This window comes from Prosopis cineraria, unplaced genomic scaffold (assembly GCF_029017545.1).
Source record: "Prosopis cineraria cultivar Desert tree isolate PC_DT_omini unplaced genomic scaffold, ASM2901754v1 PC8, whole genome shotgun sequence".
In the NCBI taxonomy this organism is placed as follows: Eukaryota; Viridiplantae; Streptophyta; class Magnoliopsida; order Fabales; family Fabaceae; genus Prosopis; species Prosopis cineraria.
In genome coordinates, this window is record NW_026555339.1 from 29614902 (window position 1) to 29638949 (window position 24048).

At 31.2% G+C, this 24048-nt stretch overlaps 2 protein-coding genes across 9 annotated transcripts; both read left to right on the forward strand.

Moving 5' to 3' along the window:
- The first annotated feature begins 303 nt into the window (after positions 1 to 303).
- LOC129318415 (uncharacterized) lies at positions 304 to 3529 on the forward strand. The gene is made up of 7 exons (XM_054963164.1): positions 304 to 511; positions 879 to 980; positions 1585 to 1686; positions 1778 to 1909; positions 2700 to 2807; positions 2884 to 2982; positions 3087 to 3529. Exons 1-7 carry the CDS (start codon positions 452 to 454, stop codon positions 3132 to 3134), a joined length of 651 nt encoding a protein of 216 aa, XP_054819139.1. The 5' UTR covers positions 304 to 451; the 3' UTR covers positions 3135 to 3529.
- A 7471-nt stretch (positions 3530 to 11000) lies between these two features.
- LOC129318414 (uncharacterized) lies at positions 11001 to 21912 on the forward strand. Of its 8 annotated transcripts, none has more exons than XM_054963160.1 (6): positions 11001 to 11883; positions 17064 to 17159; positions 20464 to 20616; positions 20789 to 20887; positions 20987 to 21089; positions 21167 to 21912. In XM_054963160.1, the coding sequence occupies exons 2-6, from the start codon at positions 17103 to 17105 to the stop codon at positions 21772 to 21774; spliced, it is 1020 nt and encodes a 339-aa protein (XP_054819135.1). In that variant the 5' UTR covers positions 11001 to 11883; positions 17064 to 17102; the 3' UTR covers positions 21775 to 21912. The 8 variants fall into 8 exon arrangements, with proteins under 8 accessions (XP_054819135.1, XP_054819137.1, XP_054819138.1 ...); XM_054963162.1 differs by lacking the exon at positions 11001 to 11883 and adding an exon at positions 13745 to 16097 and having other exon boundaries at positions 21404 to 21912; XM_054963163.1 differs by lacking the exon at positions 11001 to 11883 and adding an exon at positions 13750 to 16097 and having other exon boundaries at positions 20990 to 21089; positions 21404 to 21912.
- The last annotated feature ends 2136 nt before the right edge of the window (positions 21913 to 24048 follow it).

The following is a 24048-nucleotide window of genomic DNA, read 5'->3' on the forward strand; positions in this document are numbered from 1 at the left end:
CTTTTGAAATATGCTTTTGAATATGCAATGACTAAAAAGGATATTGATTTATGATAATTAATAATTTTTATTATACAAATGTAATATATTAAAAATGTTAAAAAAAATGCAAGGATAAAAATATACAATTTAATATTGGAATAAATTATGTAATCATTTTACTATTTATGTATTTTATTTATTTATTTTACTATTTATTATTTACTATTTATGCATTTTATTCATTATTTATTTTCAATCTATGAAACCTTTGTGTTTTTAAACTGTTCCCCAGTGCTTTTATTTTTCTTTCCATTAGATATTAATATTTTGGGTGTGTAGGTGGAAAAGTCAAACCTTTGAAGTAACCCAAGTCTGACAAAAAATGAGGAGCTCGAGCAGAGATGGGAATGAATTAGTGAAGACAAAAAATGAGGAGCTCAAGCAGAGATGGGAATGAATTTGTGAAGACATGAGTCCGTTGCACGACAAGAATGAAAAAGTAATTGAGGGTATCATAGTCAAATGTAAAGTTAGGTGCCATTCTTAATGCTTCATATTCACGTTTTTGTTTCAAAAGCTACCTAATGGAACTTTCAAAATTCTCCGTTTTAGCTGGATTGAAAAGTTATTTTAAAAAGTACTTTTGCCCTCACAAAATTATCCCAAACAACATTTTATATTTCCAAAGTAAAAAGTTACTTTTGAAATGTGAAATGGTAGTTACCCAAACGATGCCTAATTGAAGTTGAGTTACAATAATGCCATGTGTTGTATCTTCACATATTTAGAGGCGTTCAGAATGGAATCTGACCATATGAAAAACTTGAAAGAGTATGTTTATGAAGTTTTAAATGGATTTGTGTAACTTTGATATACATTTTTACTTGGTTTGATAGGAAGAGGATGAACAACCAAGGACTAAGCCAAATTTGACAGATCAATTTACTTGTAGAGAAGGAAAAAGTGAAATCAGAATTCATCTTCCTCATCAAACAAAGGTATACTTTATGATCCAAATGTACGTAGAACTTTATAATATTATTGGAAGAGAACAATCAGTGAAAGAGAAGCTTTTTTCTTGGTAAAATTTTTAATCTTCAAGTTTGTTTCAATTATCAATTTGTCCCTCAAGTTTGGTCTTTATCAACTTTGTCCCTTGTGTTTTTTAAATTATCATACTGTAAGTCCTTTAAATTTTAAAATACAAATTTACTCTTACATTAATTTAACGTATAAAGTATTTTGATAATTTGGCATGCATATGTAACTAAATAAGAATGACTTTACACTCAAATTTTATTTTATTTTTTTTATTATTCTAGTCCTTTACATTATATTTTGTTATGTTTTTTTTTTAAATTTTTGAGTATGGTTTTTAGACCTAAATAATTATAATTCTTTTCATTAATTTACATGGTTACCATCAATATTTTATCAAACTAAGTGAAGTTGAGTTACAATAATACCATGTGTTGTATCTTCACATATTTAGAGGCGTTCAGAATGGAATCTAACCATATGAAAAACTTGAAAGAGTATGTTGTTATGAAGTTTTAAATGGATTTGTGTAACTTTGATATACATTTTTACTTGGTATGATAGGAAGAGGATAAACAACCAAGGACTAAGCCAAATTTGACAGATCAATTTACTTGTAGAGAAGGAAAAAGTGAAATCAGAATTCATCTTCCTCATCAAACAAAGGTATACTTTATGATCCAAATGTACGTAGAACTTTATAATATTATTGGAAGAGAACAATCAGTGAAAGAGAAACTTTTTTCTTGATTTTTAGGTTTCTAGTGCAAAAGAAACACATGAACACGGCTCTAAAAGGAATGTTGCAACAAATGAAGCTATAATGGCAATTCAATCAAGTGATCTAGAGTCATTGAAGCAATTTAGAGCATCATTCATGATTGCACAAGTAAATGCATTATTCTTCTTAATATAGAATCTTTCTAGTAAAAAATAAAAATTAATATAGAATCTGATGTAGCTACATGGTTTTCACTTGTGCTTATTATAATTATGGGAATTATAATGCTAAAACAATTGCATAAAAAATTTTACAGAGCTTATCAGTAACTTTAAAATAGTAAGAAAATAGCATAAAATTGCCACAAGATTTCCAATTTACTCATGTTTATGAACTTTCACATTAGCAGTAGTCACACACACACACACACACACACACATTTGTGATAGAAGTCTCACCAAAGAAAATATATTAGATGGCTTAATCTTTGAATTGCTGAAATTATTTCTTTTATTAGACTAAAAGACTTGTATCACGTAAAGAGGTAGAGGAGAATTCATTAATGAATAAGCAGATAAATTATATTCTATGAATCATTGAAGTTTTTCATCAAATAAATTTTATGATTTTTTATGTTATTTAGAGCTTAGATAAAGAGAAAGGGCCTATTAGATTATATGCTTCACTGTTATCAATGGCTATAATTTCAACAAATTCTGAGGTGAATAAAATGGCATTACTCCCTTGTATTTGTTTTTTTAATGGTTCATGAACATTCAATGACTAAACAACATACCTTTAGATTCTTGGTTTTTGAACATGCATGGAAAAATAGAACTACACAATATACATTGTTTTTAGTGTCTTTCATAAAGTTGCAAAATCTAATGGTAGTATTCTTGCACTAATGCGGCATGTAAAACTGCAACTTATTTCTTCCTACTTTTATGTTACCTAGGGCACCAAAGATACAATGAAACAAGGTCTTGAAAAGAATTATGCAAAAGATGATGTCATGACAGCAGTTCACTTAATTAGTAATCTCTTAGGAAAAGATTCTGTACAAGTAAGTTTGTTGCCCTTTTTTATCCATAGAAGTTGAAGTATTCTGAAAAAATGATTGTAACATATTATTGATGTAGAGAAATAAGGAAGCAGTGAAAGACATTGTTGATAATGTTAGTGCTATAAACACATCACCAGAGACAACTCCATTTGACTCAGAATTCATTGGAGCACTTGTATGTCTTTTGAACTTTCTTAACATAGTTGTAAACAATAATTCATTTTAAAATACAAAATCAAATGAAGGAACCTGAAATTTTTTTTTTTTCATTTTGTGCAGGATACTGAAGAAGCAAAAGATTCTAGTGTTCAAGAGGAACATAAATAAGAGAATTCCACAAAAACAATCATCCCTAATGCTATTCCTTCTCTCCATCATCGTAAGTGTCTCTCTTTACGTGATAACTTTACACTTTTTCTTTAAACATTACTTTGCCAACTTTCTTGACTGTGACAGAAACACAAAATGAAGATTCTAGCCCTTCTGCTCCTATATAAAGGATTTGTGACATGGCTTTACTTGCACAAGCACTCAAACAATATCCTCACCTAGTGCTACCTCATGAGCACCTTACCAATCGAATAACATCACTATACTATAGAGTGCTTGATAGGAAGAAAATTAAAAAGAAATAAATGAAGATATTACAAAGATATTGTAGATTTGAATATCGAAGATATTTTGCTCTCATATTAATTACATATATTTTGTTTTAATTTGAATTGATTTGAATTATTGTTATCTTTTAACATCTATCATTATCTTTTCAGTTATTGTTATTTTTTTATTTAATTTTAGAATTTCTTACATTTTCATGCACTTATTTCTAGGGTTGGGTTGAGGCCTTTAAATAGTACCTCAACTCATTTGATTTGTACGTACATTTGATTGAATAAGAATTACTATTATCTCGCATCTCCTCTGAGTTTTCTCTTCTCTCTATTATCTCTATTGATCCCTTTCTTTCTTTTATATATTCTCTCCCCCTTCTCCTTCCTCGTTCTACATAATTGGCATCAAAGCCAATGTTCCCACATCGCTTCTATTACCAAACCCACTCTAAAATACCTTCTCAGTACCATGAATCATCATACAGAAACGCTTTGGGAGATAAGTTTATAATTTAAGGCTCCTTAAGTTACTCAGTAAGGTTCTTTAATCCTAAATTTTAATCTCTAGGTCTTTTAGATATTATTACGGAGGTATTTACTTTGTTCATTTGCTACTTGTTTCATTTCCTAATTATTCTTGACTATTTTAATTTTCCTTCATCTCATTCCATTTACCATATTTCTTTCTTTTGCTCTTATTTTGTTTTGTTCCCTCCCTTTTCTTATTTTATTATTTTCCATATTTTCCTTGCTTTCCTTTGCTCCTTTGATTCTTCCTTTGACCCACGCTAAAAAAAAAGAGGCCAAAAAAAAGAACAAAAGAAACAAAAACGAAAAAGGGCAAAAAAGTTACTTTTCATAAAATTTTGAGTTTTAATTCCTTTACTAGTAAGCTCTTTTAACTTATATTGATTATTATCTATTTTAATTTGTTGCTTTATTATTCAGCATTATTCATATTTATAACCTTAGGACACAACCACCTCACACACAGTTCGGCCCTACACCTAGGTCAAATTTTACCCTAGATTAGTGGAAGTTTCTATCGGTTTTTCTAAGGGGTTTCTAGGCCCCCGGAGGTCACTGTGAATACATCACTCAAGTTGTTACTTATTTAGCAAGTATAATCCTTGAGGAGCTTTTAAGTTCTTGGAGGGTTAAATTTGTTAAATAGGATCTTTACCTTTTAGTGGAGATAACTTGGGGACCTTTTATCCAATAGGATATTAGACGTACCCTAAACCCTGCACGATAGTATAACACCTATTGACTTTGCATGAACATTCGAGACATTCTTGAAAATATGACCTGTTTGATCAAGAACTTACAACCATAAAATCCACTATGACTTAAACAATGAAAGCACCCTTGCTAACTTTCATAACCTTGAAAGGGCTATTAAAGAGTATGTAGGCCATTCAATTAGGGAGTCAACTCTTAGAAATGATGCTAAGATTGATGACTTAAGAGCCTTGGTTGGAGAAACCCTAGATACAGTTCACCTTTTAGGCCATTACAACACAAGCAAAGATAAAGAGGACCTACATCTAAACCCCAGGGAAGGTTTACTACCAAACCTTAATAGTAGTAAAATATCAAACCAACCTATCCTTACACCTGATCAACAGAGAGTACCTTATGTAAGTTTGCACCATTTCTCCATAAATGCTAATAATAGCCACCATAGAACATCCCCATGTATACCTAATACCTAGTAGTAAAATATCAAACCAACCTATCCTTACACCTGATCAACAGAGAGTACCTTACGTAGGTTTGCACCATTTCTCCATAAATGCTAGTAATAGCCACCATAGAACATCCCCATGTATACCTAATACCCACCAATTTGAAGATATAGATTATCTTTGGGATGGAGATGAAGTCATAGGAGACCTTTTTAGGAATGACGAGTTAATCCCTAGATATGGTCGAGATGTCCCTAGCCATGGTCATGTAGAGGACATCACTAAGAAAGTCAAGGTACGTAGATGCTCCTGAATTTGATGGTATATTAAATCTGACTACTTTCTTAGATTGGTTAGCCAACATGGAGGATTACTTTGAGTGGTACAATATGAATGACATCCAACAAATATGTTTTACTAAAATAAAACTCATTGGATCCACACAAAAATACTGGTAGACTATTCAAAGAAACTTGGTTCACCAACATCAACCGTCAATAACTACATGGGCTGAAATGAAGATGAAGTTGAAGGAAAAGTATGTGCCGGCTCATTATAGGAGTTAACTATTAGGTCAACTCCTTAATTTAAGATAAACCTCTATGGTTTCTGACTACATATCCCGTTTTGATGGCCTCACAATTTGATGTGACCTAAAAGAAGACCTTGTGACAACACTCACTAGATTTATTAATGGGCCTGGATCAGAAATTCAAAGAGAGCTCAAGATCAACTTTCCTAAAACCCTTGAGGAAGCTTACCATAAAGCTCATAAGATAGAATATTTATCTAGGCACCCCTCTGTTAGGCGACCTACCATGCAAGGCACAGAGTTTCGACAAACTCACAACCTTCCTCCTGCTAACCAAACTATAGGTTTTTCCCTTAAGTCAAGCTCTCAACTTCCTTCTGGTCAAACCTTTGATTTTAGGAGCAACATAAGGAAGCCTAATGAATCTATAGGTCCTAGTTCCCATCCTAACAGGTCAACTATTGAGTGTTTCAAGTGCCATTCTAAGTGTCATATAGCATTAAAATACCCATAATGTGCATGACTTCTTGAATCACAAGAGGATGATGTGGTTACTAAGGATATTTCTGATATAGTAGTAGATCCCACTGAGTGCCCCTCTAATGTGGATAAAGAGATTATTATGAAAGAGTATGAGTTAAGAAACCTTGGGGTAATGCAATATCTCCTATCTATCCCTATACCTAAGGACTCTTGGAAGAGGAATAATATTTTTCACACCTTTGTGAAATGGAGAGATAAATAGTGTAAACTAGTCATTGATAGTGGAAGTGAGAGGAATGTGATTTCTGGTCAGGGAGTAGCTCGACTTGGCCTTAAGATTGAGCCCTACCTAAAACCTTTTTGTGTAGCTTGGGTTAATAATACTTCCTTATCTGTTACTCAATAGTGTCGATTGTCTCTTTGCTTAGTAGATTATGAAGAAGAGATCCTTTGTAATGTCATTCCTATAGATGTTTCTCACATCTTATTAGGACACCCTTGGCTTAATCATGATGTCACTAGTCATGGTCGAGCAAACACTTATGTGTTTAAGCATAAAGGCAAAACTGTCCTACTACGTCTTGCTAAACCTGAATCAAAAGATAAGAGTCCTAAGAATCTACAGAACTCTAAATTAAAGCTCTAAGGCTTAAATCTCTTGACAAAGCAACAATTTACTCAAGAGTCTAAAGAGGCCAATGTTATCCTTATTATAGTCTCTAAGTTTTCTAGTAAGATTGCTATCCTAGCAAATATTGAGCTACCAAAGGAAATAGTCCGTCTCTTAGAAGAATTTAAGGACATCACCCCAGATGAGCTTCCTTCTAATTTACCACCTATGAGAGAAATCTAACATGCTATTGACTTAGTTCTAAGGTCACAACTTCCTAACTTGTCATACTATAAGATGAACCCTAAAGATAGGGAAGAACTTAATGGGCAAGTAAATGGTTCGTTAGAGAAGGGTTATATCCAACATAGTCTTAGCCTATGTGCTGTGCCTGCCTTGCTCACACCTAAGAAAGATGGAACTTGGAGAATGTGTGAATAGTAGAGCCATTAATAAGATCACCATTAAGTATAGGTTCCCCATTCCTAAACTTGAGGATATGCTTGATCTAGTTTCAAGTTCTAGTTGGTTTTCCAAAATTGATCTTCATAGCGAATACCACCAAGTTAGGATTATGCCAGGAGATGAATGGAAGACTGCATTTAAGACACAAGATGGATTATATGAATGGCTAGTCATGCCTTTTGGTCTAACCAATGCCCCTAGTACATTGATGAGGGTTATGACCCACATCTTTCGACCTTACTTGGGCCAATTTCTAGTTGTCTACTTTGATGATGTTTTAATCTTTAGCAAGTCCAAGGATGAGCACTGATCTCATCTCCGCCAAGTATTCTTTACCCTTAGGAAAAAAAAGTTTTATGTTAATTTTCCCAAGCACTCTTTTCTATAGAAGCAAGTTATTTTCTTAAGGTTCATTGTTTCTGAAAAAGGATTAGCTGCCGATCTTGAAAAAGTCAAGGCTATCTATGAGTGGCTTGAACCTAGATCTCTTCAAGAAGTGTATAGTTTTCATGGATTAACATCTTTCTATAGGCACTTTATTAGGGATTTTAAGACTATCATGAGCCCTATCACCGATTGCCTTAAAAAGGATGAATTTGATTGGACCGCTACCATATCATGAGCCTTTATGAACATTAAAGATAAATTATCTAAAGACCCTATTTTAGCCCTCCCTAATTTCTCCAAGTGCTTTAAAGTGGCTTGTGACGCTTCTAGAGTAGGAATTGGAGGTGTCCTCTTCAAGATGGTCACCTTATAGCTTTTTTTAATGAAAAGCTTAATGAAGCTAAGCAGAAGTATTTCACATATGATAAGGAATTTTATGCCATAGTTAAATCCTTTGAGTATTGAAAATACTATCTTCTCCTTTAACAATTTGTTGTGTATTCTGACCATCAAGCTCTTAAGTTCATAAACTCTCAATGCCATCTAAACCCCAAACATGCCAAACGGGTTGAATTCCTTTAAGAGTTTACTTTTGTTGTTAAGCACCGTGCAAGAATTGAGAACAAAGTTGCAGATGCTCTAAGTCATAGGGTTAACCTTTTGCATACTATGAGTGTCAATGTTATAGGCTTTGAAAGGTTAAAGGATGACTATACCTCATCCCTGACTTTAAAGTTATTTATCAAGAAGTTGGTAATAGAGCTCATCATAACCACACATATTTCCTTATTAAGGATGATTTCCTCTTCCGTGGCACTAAGTTATGTATTCCTCAAACATCTATGAGAGACTTCCTCATTTGGGAACTCTATGCGGGAGGATTAGTTGGTTACTTTGGTAGAGATAAAACTTTCACTTTAGTCAAGGATAGATTTTATTGGCCGTCTCTTAGATGTGACATTGCTCAAATTTTGTCACAATGTCATACTTGTCACACTTCTAAGGCTAGGAAACAAAATACTAGTTGGTACACTTCTTTACCTCTCCCTGATGCACCCTAGAAAGATCTTAGCATGGACTTTTTCTTAGGATTACCCCGTACTACTCGACAACATGACTATGTTCTAGTTGTCGTGGATAGGTTTTCAAAGATGGCCCACCTCATACCTTGCAATAAAACCACTAATGCTTCCCACTTAGCCAAGCTCTTCTTTAAAGAAGTTGTATGCTTAAATGGGTTACCTACTTCCATTGTCTCTCATAGAAATGTCAAATTTATTAGCTATTCTTTAGAAGACACTTTGGAAACTCTTTAGAACCTAATTAAAATTCTCTTTTGCCTTCCATCCTCAAACTGATGGCCAAACTGAGGTAACTAATCATAGTCTGGGTAACTTACTTTGAAGTATAGTCAGAGATAAGCTAGGGAATTGGGATTTAATCTTACTTACAGCCGAGTTTGCATATAATAGTTCAGCCAATCGATCCACAGGAAAAAGCCCTTTTGAAATAGTCTAAGGTTTTAACTCGAAACAATCTATTGACCTGGTACCCCTTCCTGAAACAACCTGTACTTCTAAATCTATAGAATCTTTAGCATAATGCCTTCATGAGTTACATGCTAAAATTAAGAGCAAGTTAACACTTAGTAGTGATCAATATAAATTATTAGCTGATGCTCACGCTCAAAATTTTAATGAAAGTGACTATGTTATAGCTCGTATTCGCCTTGAGCATTATCCTAAACATTCTTTCAAAAAGTTGTATGCTCGGGCCTCTGGACCATTTCACATCCTCAAGAAACTTAGTCCTAATGCTTACTTACTTGAATTAGCTCCTGATATGTCTATTAGTCTAGTTTTTAATGTTGAGGATCTTGTTTCTTATCGAGGTGCTTTTGAGCCTCCCTTACTGTTTAGTGATGATTCTGTGGGTATACAACCTCACAATGCCCCAATCCCTTTATTGCCAAATGTTCTACCCGCTAGGAACAAGATTGATATGGTCATGGATAAACAAACTGTATTAACAACCAATGATCCTATTCATCACTACCTTATTCATTGGAAAGACTTCTCAGACTCATATGCTACTTGGATTGTTGAAGAGGAGTTTCACCAGATTGATCCCACCTTGCTCAAGTCTTACCAAATCCATACCTCTCTAGAGGAGAGTTCTTTTGAGTTGGGGGGAAATGATGGGAAAAAAGTTAAAAAGAAATAAATGAATATATTACAAGGATGTTGCCAATTTGAAGATTGAAGATATTTTGCTCTCATATTAATTACGTATATTTTGTTTTATTTTGAATTGATTTGAATTATTATTATCTTTCAGCATCTATCATTATCTTTTCAATTATTGTTATCTTTTTATTTAATTTTAAAATTTTTAGGATTTTCATACACTTATTTCTAGGGTTGGGTTGAGGCCTATAAGTAGCACTCAACTCATTTGATTTGTACGCATATTTGATTGAAGAAGAATATCTATTATCTCGCCTTTCCTTTTGAGTTTTCTCTTCTCTCTATTATCTCTATTGATCCCTTTCTTTCTTTTCTATATTCTCTCCCCCTTCTCCTTCCCTGTTCTACATTAGTACTAGTTGACATTTTGGTCATGCTAGCTACTAAGACTCCATGTAGTATTACAGCATTTGGAAAAGTCAACCTTAGAGGCTAACTTACGTGAAGCAACATTTCTTGGCTTTAACAACAAATGGGTTGATTCAGTTTGGGCAAGAGTTTTTGGTGTGGACGTATCTGATGTCTTAGCAGCTAAAGACAAAATTCAGATCATAAAGGTGGAGCTTGAGACATGTGACATTGCCTTAGAACAAGTTCAAAAGCAAAGAGTGGAAGCTGAAGAGGGGCTTACAGTGGTAAGAAGACAATTGGAGATGGCATAAAGTGAGTTTGAAGCAATTGATTCTCGATAGTTGGGTCTCTTAAAAGATCGCAAGAAATTGATAATGAAGATGAAGGAATTAGGAGATATAATAAGTTCAATGGATAGACCCTTTGGCATTTTGGTGTGCTTACTTTGTGCTTTCACTAGTGCAAAAGAGAGTTTTAATGACACACTTTTAACCACAGTTATAGAAGTAACTGTGGTTATAACATACTCAATGGCAATTGTAGTAATTAAAGCTAGAAACTACACAACTAAAACCACAGTTAAAAGAAACAAATGACGTTATAACTATAAAAAATTTAATTAATAATTATTTCAAATTTAAGTTATATATATAAATAAGTTAAAAAAAATTTTAAATGAATTAAATGACATTGATACAATTAAAAAAATATTTAAAAAAAATAAAGGATATCACGACAGGCCATTTAATGGCCTGCTGTAATCTACCAAGCAAATTAAAAAATAGATTTTTTTTAAAAAAATTATTGGATACCATGACAAGCCATAAATGGCTTGTCCTGCTATCATAACATATGATTGGGTAATCATGACAGGCATAAATGTGCCTGTCGTGATATCATTAATACATAATTAAAAAAATTATTTTTAAAAATGGTGATGGATATCATGACAGGCATTAATGTGCTTGTCGTGATATCATTAAGTCATAATTAAAAAAAATTATAAGAACTTGCCCGTGATGGATATCACGACAAGTATTAATGTGCCTATCGTGATATTATTAAGTAATAATTTAAAAAAAAATTAAAAAGCCGTTGTAGCCTTGGGTTATTTATTTCACGACAGGCATTAATGAGCCTGTCGTGATATTATTAACTAACAAAAAAAAAAAATAAACTCCCACCTCATTTAGTGGATATCACGACAAGCATTAATATGCTTGTCATGATATATTTATTAACGCTAAGTCCAAGTGGACCTGTCGTTAATTATTAATTACATTCACAACAAGCCATAAATGGCCTATCGTGAATAATACAATATAGTGACAATTCCCAAGGGAACTATTATATTGTAATTACTTTTACCTAGCCTCGTCTTTCGCAGTCATTATTTCCCCACAGCTCCACCGCCCCTACTGACCTCCAGCTCACCGCCTCCTTTGCTCCCAAGCTTGCATCCCTCAGCTCACGCCCCCAACACCCATTAGCTCTCTTACCCCTCAGCTCGGTCCCTCAACGCATTCCTCTTAGCTCTCTCTTGCTTAGCCTTGAGGCACCTTTAGCTCACCCTTAAGCTCTCGTCCGTCTGCAACTCAACTCACCCCATAGCTCGCCACGCAGCTCGCCTTTAGCTCCTCTGTGCACAGTGTCTTTCCCTTAGCTCAACCACCAACTTCCGTTCATCCAGCTCACCTCTCCAGGTTAATATTTATTTTTTAAATATTTTTTGCCTTTTACTTTCTTTACATGTCCAGCGCGCTTTAATTTTTTTAAGCTTCTTTAAATTTTTAAAGCTTCTATGGATTAGACATTAGGGTATTATCAATATCCAACACAGTTTTGTTAATTTATTTTATATAAATTATGGAAAAATTGTATTTTTTGATATTTTAATTATCAAATAATTACTTAAAAATTAAACCTTGAATTAAGTATTTCATTCCTTGAGATTTACATATTTCAATTAGGTAATTATTTTTTAGCTTGAATGGGTGAAAGACATTGAATTAGTTGTTCTTAGAATTTATAATTGTTGTTTATTTATTCACGTTTGTTAAAATTGTTCAAATAGGTAATTGTCAAATAATTACCTAAAAATTAAACCTTGAATTAATTATTTCATTATTTAATATTTGCATATTTTAATTAAATAATTATTTTTTAGTTTGAATGGGTGAAAGACCTTGGATTGTTTTTTTTTAAATTTATAATTATTGATTATTTATTCACGTTTGTTAAAATTGATCAAATAGGTAATTGTCAAATAATTACCTAAAAATTAAATCTTGAATTAATTATTTCATTCTTTGAGATTTTTATATTTTAATTAAATAATTAATTTTTAGCTTGAATGGGTGAAAGACCTTGAATTTTTAATTTTAGAATTTATAAATATTGATTACTTATTCACGTTTGTTAAAATTGGTCAAATAAGTAATTGTTAAGTAATTACCTAAAAATTAGACCTTGAATTAATTATTTCATTCTTTGTGATTTGTATATTTTAATTAAATAATTATTTTTTAGCTTGAATGGGTGAAATGCCTTAGATTGTTTGTTTTTAGAATTTATAATTATTAATTATTTATTCACGTTTGTGAAAATTGGTCAAATAGGTAATTGTCAAGTAATTACCTAAAAATCAAACCTTGAATTAATTATTTCATTCTTTGAGATTTGCATATTTTAATTAAATAATCATTTTTTAGTTTGAATGGGTGAAAAACCTTAGATTGTTTGTTCTTAGAATTTATAATTGTTGATTATTTTTTCACGTTTGTTAAAATTGGTTAAATAGGTAATTGTCAAGTAATTACCTAAAAATTAAACCTTAAATTAATTATTTCATTCTTTGAGATTTTTATATTTTAATTGGGTAATTATTTTTTAGCTTGAATGGGTGAAAGACCTTGAATTTTTTTTATTTAGAATTTATAAATCTTGATTATTTATTGACATTTGTTAAAATTGGTGAAATAGGTAATTATCAAGTAATTACCTAAAAATCAAACCTTGAATTAATTATTTCATTCTTTGAGATTTGCATATTTTAATTAAATAATCATTTTTTAGCTTGAATGGGTGAAAAACCTTAGATTGTTTGTTCTTAGAATTTATAATTGTTGATTATTTTTTCACATTTGTTAAAATTGGTTAAATAGGTAATTGTCAAGTAATTACCTAAAAATTAAACCTTGAATTAATTATTTCATTCTTTGAGATTTTTATATTTTAATTAGGTAATTATTTTTTAGCTTGAATGGGTGAAAGACCTTGAATTGTTTTTTTTTAGAATTTATAAGTCTTGATTATTTATTGACATTTGTTAAAATTGGTGAAATAGGTAATTATCAAGTAATTACCTAAAAATCAAACCTTGAATTAATTATTTCATTCTTTGTGATTTGCATATTTTAATTAAATAATTATTTTTTAGCATGAATGGGTGAAAGACCTTGGATTGTTTATTCTTAAAATTTATAATTGTTGATTATTTATTCATGTTTGTTAAAATTGGTCAAATAGGTAATTGTCAAATAATTACCTAAAAATTAAACCTTAAATTAACTATTTCATTCTTTGAGATTTGCATATTTTAATTAGGTAATTATTTTTTAGTTTGAATGGGTGAAAAACCTTGAATTGGTTGTTCATTAGAATTTATAATTGTTCATTATCTATTCACATTTGTTGAAATTGGTCAAATGGGGGTTTAGTACCCAAGAAATGTCAATTTATAAATTGTTATGCTGCCGAATTTTTTTTTTAAATTTCAAAAAATAAAATAGTTGTTTATATTTTAATTAGGTAATTATGAATCGTAGTTGGATAGATTCTTTACGGACTAGTGATGAATATGAGAGGGGGTAGACCAATTTTTAGAGTTTGCAAAGAATGATATTCCTAATAATAAAGGATTATTCTATTATCCATGTGTTAAGTACTTGAATGGGTTGTGATGAAGTCTTGTAGAGATAAAGGATCACCTAATTTGTTTTGGTTTGTACAAAGCGTATACATAATGGGTATTGCATAGAGAATCTAGAAAACGTAGTGTAGTGCCACAGGATGAGAATCATGATGATATGGATTTGTTTGATCGAATAGAGGATATGCTAAGTGATATTGGTGTTGAAAGTGTTGAGAAAGTACACAAATATGATAGCTTGTGCAATGATTCGAAAAAGCCTTTGTATCCAGGGTGCATAAAATATACACAATTAACAGTTGTGTTGAAATTGTTCAACCTAAAGCAAAATATGGGTGGAGCAACAAGAGTTTCACAAAGTTGCTTAAACTATTAAAAGAGATGCTTCTAGAGGATAATGAACTTCCAAGTAGTTACTATGAGGCAAAAAAAATATTGTGTCCAATGAATTTGGGGTATCAAAAGATATATGCTTGCCCCAATGCCTGTATATTATACAAAAATGATTTTGAAGGGTTGGATGTGTGTCAAGTTTGTGGGGCATCACGCTACGAAGTAAAAGAAATGAATGGTGGTGATGATTTGATTACTAAAAGGCCTCCAGCAAAGGTGTTGTGGTATCTTCCAATAATACCAAGATTTAAACAGTTATTTTCTAATGAATTCAAAACCAAGAACTTGAGATGGCATGCTGATGAGCGGAAAGTTAATGGCATGCTTCGGCATCCAGCAGATTCTCCACAATGAAAAGAACTTGATCGATTATTTCCTGAATTTGGTAATGAGCCTAGAAATCTTAGGCTTATACTTTATATAGACGGGATGAATTCTTATAGAAATCTTAGTAGTCAATATAGCTCATGGCCTGTTCTACTAGTGATTTATAATCTCCCTCCTTGGTCATGCATGAAATGCAAATATATCATGCTGTCTTTGATGATTTCTGGCTCAAAACAACTAGGAAATAACATAGATGTTTACTTAGCTCCATTGATTGAAGAGTTAAAGATGATGTGGGAGGTAGGTGTAGATGTCTTAGATTCATACAAGAATGAGTCCTTCAAATTACGAGCTATAATTTTTTGCACGATAAATGATTTCCCTGCATATGACAATTTGTCTAGATATAGTGTTAAGGGGCATAACACATGCCCTATTTGTGAAGAGAACACATCCTATCAATAACTAAAACATGGGAAGAACAGAGTCTATCTTGGTCACCGAAGATTCTTAAGACGAGACTACCCTTATCATAGATATATATAGACGAAGAAATTCAATGGCTCTCAAGAGTATAATGAACCTCCAGTGCCATTAACTACAAGCTTGGTGTATCAACGAGTGAAAGATATCAATATGGTATTTGGTAAGAGACAGAAGAAAAAAAACTCAAAATAATTTATGGAAGAAGAGGTCTATCTTCTTTGATCTCCCCTATTGGAGTAGCCTTGAGGTGAGGCACAATCTTAATGTAATGCATGTGGAAAAAAGTGTTTGTGATAGTCTAATTGGAACATTGTTAGACATAAAGGGAAAGACTAAGGATGGAGTCAAAGCAAGAAGGGACTTGCTTGACCTGGGAATACAAATAAACTTGGGTCCAAGAGTAGAAGGAAAGAGAACTTGCATGAGTCCAGCTCCACACACTTTGTCAAGAAAAGAGAAAAAAAGTTTTTGTGTGTGTCTGTGGTATTAAGGTGCCATAAGGATATTTTTCGAATGTCAAGAATATTGTCTCCATGAAAGATTTGAAATTAGTTGGTTTGAAGTCTCACGATTGCCATGTATTAATGTAACAATTATTACTAGTAGCAATTCGAGATATATTGGAGGAAAAGGTGAGTAAGGCAATTATCAGATTATCTATCTTCTTCAATGCAATTTGTGGCAAAGTCATTGATCTTGAGAAATTAAATGACTTGCAAAATGATGTTGTTATTACCTTATGTCAACTTGAGAAGGCTTGTTCAACAAGTTACTAAAGAGGTATGAAAATTTTATAATTTTAAATATTTCTTAATTAATATGGTAGATGTTTCTAATTTTGATTATATATTAATTAGAAACTTCAACAATCAAAAGAATCATTGGGTTCCAATCCCCAACCAGTTTGAGATGACTTGAAACAGTTAGCTTTCATGATTGTTGACATGAATGAATTTACTGATGAAATACAAGTAAATGAGAAAATTGTTGGGAAGGATATTACTTTTCAAGTCGCCAGAAATGATATTAATGCTCTCATTATTATGGAGTGATTGGACGTATCAATAATACAAGTTTTTATCATGTAAGTGTTTTTTTTATTTCTAATTTAATATTTAATATTTTTTTATTGTTAATATTTTTGTTATGATCAAAGGTTCCCCTACAAATTGTGCATCCAACTTGATGTTAGTCATTATTATAGATTCTTATCTCCACTCTTAACATCAATTGAGAAACCAAATCAAAAAGCATCTTATATTGGAAGTGCGATGAATAAGTTAAAGAAGAAGTGTTTTTTTTGCACCAATTGTTGGAAGGTATCAAACATCCTATTCATCTCTCTATTTATAAAATATTTTCATAATTATATGATATTAATATAAACTAATATTTTGTAGCAATCATTGGATGCTTCCCATCATTTGTCCCCATGAAAATACTATATATTGGTTTTGTTTATTACAATGGGAAGTAAGCAATGAAATGAAGTCATTGTTTGAATCGTAAGTATCTTGAATAATTATTTTGTGATATTATTAGCATCTTTTTAACATATTTTAAGTGTGTATATTTGAAAAATAGATCTTTACATTATTATTGGAAGTTGGGGGATATAGTTGATAAGAAAAAAAATGAAATCAAGTGGGTGCCCACACAAATAAGCATTTTAAATTCTTTTCCAAATTAGAATAAAGATTATAATATTGATCTGATGAATTGAATTAGTTTTAATTTCTTTAACAGTGTGCTCGACAACTAAGAAGTGTAGAGTGTGGTTATTATATGATGATTTTTATGTATAAAATCATCACTCAAGGCATTACCCACTCATTTGAGAAGGTAATAATTTGTTAAAAATAATTTATATTTTACACTTTATCCTATACTTGAATTAATATGCATGCACATATTTTTATTCATATGCAGCATTTTAATAGTTTAGAGTCATTTTCCAAACAAGAGCTGAGACATATACAGAATATGTGGTCTACTTACTTTTTAGAATTGATAAGTTAGAATAGATAATTAGATAGATGTTTGTATTGAATATGTAGAAATTTCAATGGATATGCTTGTAATTGTCTCTAGGGCTGCTGTTTATGTATAAATACAGGCTTTTGTAAGTAAGGGATTGAAAAAATACCAAATACGCACTCTTTAAAAAAAAATTACACATACCGCGACAGTTGTGTATTGAACGATGGTAAAATATAACATTTCACAACAGTTTTCACTAGAACTGTCGCGAAAAGAAACACTTTTCACAACAAACTGTCACAAAAAATTTACTTTTTGATATAGTTTTGGTGATAACTGTTGCGAAAAATTCCCACAATAGCCTATTTCCAGACTATTTTTCGTGACAGATGTTATTATAAGTGTCGTAAAAAATTACAAATACAATGACAGTTGTATTAATAACTGTCATGGTAAGTTAATGCTTTTTTCCATAGTCCTTATAAGACTGTCGTGAAAGGTGTCAACTTACAACTATACTTGTTTTCACTACACCGCTTTTTATGTTGCGAAAGTTAGTTTTCAACTATCGCCAAATATGTTTTTTGCACTAGTGTTTGTTATTTCATTTGCCTCTTCAAAGACTAAAATGAGTACTGAACCATAATGCATATGATATGGACCAATAATATTTCCCTATATTCAACTAAATAACAAGACAAAGTTTATTAAACTCTAATTATTGTACGGATAAATTTGACATTTTGTTTGATGGATGATCTATTTCTATTATTGATAATGATTTTTAGTAGTTATACATGTGAACTGTGTACCCTAACATCATGCTTTTTCCATCATATATATATATATAGTTTTCAACTATCGCCAAATATGTTTTTTGCACTAGTGTTTGTTATTTCATTTGCCTCTTCAAAGACTAAAATGAGTACTGAACCATAATGCATATGATATGGACCAATAATATTTCCCTATATTCAACTAAATAACAAGACAAAGTTTATTAAACTCTAATTATTGTACGGATAAATTTGACATTTTGTTTGATGGATGATCTATTTCTATTATTGATAATGATTTTTAGTAGTTATACATGTGAACTGTGTACCCTAACATCATGCTTTTTCCATCATATATATATATATATATATATTATAAGGTTCATTATAAATTACAAACTTCTATTCTGAATCCTAGCTGGTGTTTATAATCTCTTCCTAGATGGTGTTAACATTAATATGACTCACCTTAATATTTCATTTGTCACATGGTATTCAAGTGTATTATTTTCTTATACCACTAGGATTCCATACTCAGCATCATCCACTTCATTGGCACTCACTCAGACTATATTACAGCTGATCTATCTCATGGATCATCACACCCTAGAGAATCGCTCAAATCTTAGTAGACAATTCCAATATCTTAGCTAGATGTCACAACTACGATAAGTTTGTATCTTACAACGGTAACATCTACATATTTTGTAATAAGTGTTTCATATTATTTTGGACTCTTGTTGCTTTGTATATTTCACCATCCATTATCTTCTTGACATCCTACAAGTCTAGTATTCTAAAACTATAATTTAAATTAATATTACTATATGTTTTTACTAAAATATATCTAAAACATAATATATTGAGCAAATGGAAAGACTTTATTATGTTTTTTATTAATTTTAATTTCGTATATATATATATATATATATAAAATATTTTAAACATACTACAATACTATACTTTAAATAAATTTTATCAAAGTATATTTAAAATAGGCCGAAAGGCCTATCAAGGGCCTATGACTTGACTTGATTTAATATTAGTATAGTCTATTTAATAAAAAGATTACACTCAAGCATATAGCCAAATATTTAAATCTATACCTTTATATAAATAGGTTAGGTTTATTTAACTAAAATTCGACATATACTGACCTTTTTTTTTATTGAAAACAATAATAAAATGAAACTAGAACACAATATAACAATTTTTTTTTTTAATAACAAGGAAGGCAAAGCCTTAATAAAAAAAATAGATGATTAGCTACCCCGGTTCATATAGCCATTAAATAAATCATGATTCACGAGACTCCTAAAAATACAACTTAGAACTTAACCAATTCTGACCAAAAAAAAAAACCTTAACCAATCACTTATCATTCACTGCCTATAGATTAAAAAAGGCCTCTCCTCTTAAAGTTACTTTAGCCGTAAATTAATATATTCAACTACCAATAATTATGCGTCCAATAAAACAGAAAATTATGCATCCTGCTAGTTGCTAAGTGATAACAAGAAAACAAAAGGTTATTTCCCGTTTTCTTTTGTTTTTTTTTTTTTTTTTGTAAAACGTAAGTAGAGTTTGGACTCTAATTCTTACCTAATTTTATCCAACTTCCACGACTTAAACCAAGATCTATGAATTAATGAAGTTACCCTAGTGAACCATTCAATCATATCCCTTGATATCTCTCAGATTTATAAAGAAATTGAGGAGGTGGATAAAAGATATTGAATGAATGCAACAGCGATCATTAATGAGAGTGCGAGTGTATCTATTTATAACCAGAAGCATACATCACTTGGTTATATTAGTTACAGTAACTAAACACGTGGGCATACAGCTAGTTAGATTCGAATAAGTTGCAACTAAAAGCCTTCTGTGGAAGGGAGTTACAATAGTGCCACATGTTATATCTTGACAAATTTAGAGATGATCAAAATGGAATCTCATAAACTTGCAAAAGCATGTTGTGATGATGTTTTAAATTGATTTAAATAACTATTTTCTATACATTTTTACTTGGTATGATAGGAAGAGGATGAACAACCAAGGACTATGTCAAATTTGACACATCAATTGACGCTTATAGAAGGAAAAAGTGAAATCAGAATTGGACGGGCAGCTTAATCTTTTAACTGCTGCAGATTAAACAAAGTCTGAGTTGGTTAAAATGAAATTTCTTTAAAGATTATAAAAAATAGGACTTACTTGTATTTGTTTTTTAAATATGGTTAATGCACATTTGATGACTAAACAACAAGCCTTTAGATTCTTGATTCTTGAACATGGAAAAACAGAACTACAGTATACATTCTTTAGTGTCCTTCTTAAAGTTGCAAATGCTAGTGGCAGTAAAATTGCAACTTATTTCTTCTTACTTTTAGATTACTCAAACCACCAAAGATACAGTAGAACAATGTCGTGAAGAGAATTATGTTGAAGCTGATGCCACGTTAGCAGTTCAATCAACTAAGTCAGATTCAAGGAAGCAATCTACAGAACCAATTTGTAACCTCTTTAGAAAATATTTTGCACACGTAAGTTCATGACCCTGATCTAATTATAGAAATTAAAGTATTCTATATGATTTAATTTTTCATTATTCATCATTATGGGAGACAATCACTCTCAAACTTAAATAAGCTTCACAATGACTCTAACAACTAATTATTAACAAATTGCATACGCTCAAATGTTGATGTCTGTTAGAGTGCTAAAGAAACAGCAGCAGGAACTGATACAACAATTGCTGCTACGGAGACATCACCAACGGCAACTCCAATTGAGTCAGAATTCATCAAAACACATGTACATCTTTTGAGCTCTAACATAGTTGTAAACATCAATTTATTTGTAAAAGACAGAACCAAATAATGACAACTATGTGCATTTTCTTTTTGTTCTCAGCAGACTATTAAAGAAGTGAGAGGTTCAATTGTTCAAGTGGAATCTGAATCAGAGAAGCTTGAAAAGACAAACCCTCCTGAAGTTATTCCTTCTGTCGATCAACGTAAGTGTCTTTTTCTATGCGGTGATTTTATGCTCTTTCTTCTCTCAACCATCCACTAACTTTCTAGGCTATAACAGAATCACAAGTTGCTAATGCTGGCACTTCTCCTAAATTGGGGGTTTGTGAGATTTTCCAACTTGTGGAGCTGAAACATAGTGAAACAGCTTTACTTGCACAAGCACTTGAACAATACCCTCAACTATTGTTACCTCATGAACATCGCTCACATCGTATGATAGCTTGGTCCTACCGAGTTTTGGTTGATATTTTGGTTGTGCTAAATACCAAGACTCCTTGTACCATCACAATTTCAGAAAAGTCAACCTTCGAGGCTAACTTATGTGATGCAACCTTGCTTGGGTTTGACAACGACTGGGTTGATTCAGTGCGGGCTAGAGTTCTTAATGTTGACTTGTCTGATGTCTTGGCGGCTGAAGAGGAGATTCAAGTCATGGAGGCCGAGCTTGAGACATGTGACATTGCCTTAGAGCAAGTTCGAAAGCAAAGAATAGAAGCCAAACAGAGGCTTGCAGTGGTAAGAAGACAGTTGGAGATTGCACAAACTGAGATTGAAGCCATTGATTCTCAATTGTCAAGTCTCCTCGAAAATCACAAGAAATTGCTGACGAGGATAGCTGAGTTTAGAGAAATAATAAGTGCCAAGGATACACCCTTTGGCATTTAAGTGTGGGTTTGGTTAAGTTCTTTTGTTATTTCATTTACGTTTTTAAAAAGACTAAAAAACAGTGAACCATAATGCATATGATATGGACCAACATTTCTCTATGTTCAATAAAATAAGAGGACCGAGCTTGAACTCTGATGCATGGATTAAAATTCGCCCTTGTATGATTAATGAACGAGCCATCTCTATTATTGGCAATGATTTATCAATTGCCCCCAAAGCTGACGAGTCTTCTAAAAAATGAAGGGAAACAGAGTAAAATCATTAGGATCATTTATCTTGTCTGAAAGTGCTCTTTTAAGCCATCTATACTAGTTAATGAAATTTAAATTTGGTATCCTTCAAATTACTTGAACATTTGAAATTGTTAAATATCAATTTTATATGATTTGAGAGCTAAGCTCGCTTTTGGATATTAATATTGCTAGTTATCTGGCTAATTGTAGAAATGCCTTGATGTCCAGTTGTTAAAAGAGGCTTATTATTATTCTATAATATGATAACGATGACTTCAAGTGTTGTTTATGGACTAGTTATATGGGGTATAAAGAAATAGGAGTTTTCTTTTCTTTTTTTCTTTTCTTTTTTTTTTTTTGGCCTTATAATCACATCTTCTACACCATGGCACAAGGTTTATCAATGAGGCGGGATAATTATTATCTATGAGATTGTGTTGAAAACAAATATCTTCTAAAAATAATATTATAATCGTTGATTGGGGGAAAATGACAATTAAGGACCCCCATACTATATGTTTATGCTTTATCATTTTAATTTTTTTTTTGGCAAAAGTGATATTTGATTAATTAAAATTTCATTTTAGATTATCCTACTTGAATGATATATTTTTCTCTTTTAAGGCATGTAGATCTAGAGGGGAGATGTAATGATAGAACTATTCTCAATCGATTGATTTTATTGAAATGAATTAATATTTTTAAAGTTACAAAGAAGTTTTAGAAGGTTTTAGAGAAATGGGGAGACAAGAATGATAGGTCATATTTGTTTTTATCTATAGTCGCTTTTTTTATTGTCAGATTTGTGTAGCTAATAGTTAAGCAAAATGTTAGGAATGAGTTAGTTAAAATTTTATTGCCCTTGTTAAATAAACTACTACCATAATTTAGAAGGAATTAGTTTAATTTGTTAGTTGAAATAAAACTTTTGGAATGCATTTTGTTTAGGAATTTAGTTTTTCCTTAATTACATAAAAAACACGCACTAGCTAATTATACTAAATGAAATAACAGTTAAAATAAAAATTGATTCTCTTTAACATTTGGATGAACGATATTAAGTAGTGGGTCATTGAAAATTCATTAGATCTCTACCTACTCTGATGGTTGAATACGTAAGTTGTGGAATTCCTTCATCTTTTCAATGGGGAAAAAAAAAAGGAAGGTAAATGTGCATTTTTGCTCTTGAAGTATTCTTTGATAAGTACCCAATACCTTAAACTATTGGTTAGAATAATTTTACCACTTAAAGTAATTCAAATGAAGCATTTTGTCCTTGTTAGTAAATTGAATGAAAAGGAAAAAAATGTTATGTTTTAATTAATTTAAAGGCCAAATTATTTTAACCAATATTTTAAATTATTGGGTGCCCCTTGAAGAATACTTTAAGAAAAAAATACACATTTACCTAAAAAATAATTCCGTTGTGTTATTCCTAAGATGGACATTCATTTTATTTTAAATTATTACTAAAATAAAAATAATGATTTGTGCACTTTTCATCGAAAAAGTTGTTATCAATATCATTCATTGTCTGTCTTTGGCGTCATTAAATTTTAGCTTGGTGAACTAGCACAAACTGTTGGTGAAAACTACACGAATTACATGAGACTATTGTGTCATGGAGTGGCAGATCCAGAATCATAACAGTAGGGGGCAAACTTTTTTTTAATAAATAATCAAGGTATTTAAAGAAAACATTTTAATTTTTTTATAACACTCATTATTGATATTTTAAAAAAATAATTCAATAATAATATACTTTTATCTAATTAAATCAAGACATGTAAACTTTAATGTGTTAATAATATTAATAATAATAATTTGTTATTGAATAATTTATCTATAAAAGCTACACATGTCTTGACTTAATTGAAAATAAGCACTTTAAGTTTATAAAGTTTTTCCTAAGTGATACATTCTTTAATGTTTATCATGGATTAAGGTCCATTTTTGTCCATGAATTATTTTCCTAAGAGCACCTAATGTTCTAAATTCTTTATCGTAGTAATGTCATCCTTGAAGTTATTAAATTGTA

Bases quoted from the DNA above. Each gene is read 5' to 3' on its own strand.
- LOC129318414 (XM_054963156.1), top strand. From the start codon at position 16,026: ATGACTTGCAAAATGATGTTGTTATTACCTTATGTCAACTTGAGAAGG. The intron at 17,160-20,463 runs GTAATAATTTGT...TCTTACTTTTAG, and splicing joins TTACCCACTCATTTGAGAAG to ATTACTCAAACCACCAAAGA. The intron at 20,617-20,788 runs GTAAGTTCATGA...GATGTCTGTTAG, and splicing joins TTAGAAAATATTTTGCACAC to AGTGCTAAAGAAACAGCAGC.
- LOC129318415 (XM_054963164.1), top strand. From the start codon at position 452: ATGAGTCCGTTGCACGACAAGAATGAAAAAGTAATTGAGGGTATCATA. The intron at 1,687-1,777 runs GTATACTTTATG...CTTGATTTTTAG, and splicing joins ATCTTCCTCATCAAACAAAG to GTTTCTAGTGCAAAAGAAAC. The intron at 2,983-3,086 runs GTATGTCTTTTG...CATTTTGTGCAG, and splicing joins CAGAATTCATTGGAGCACTT to GATACTGAAGAAGCAAAAGA.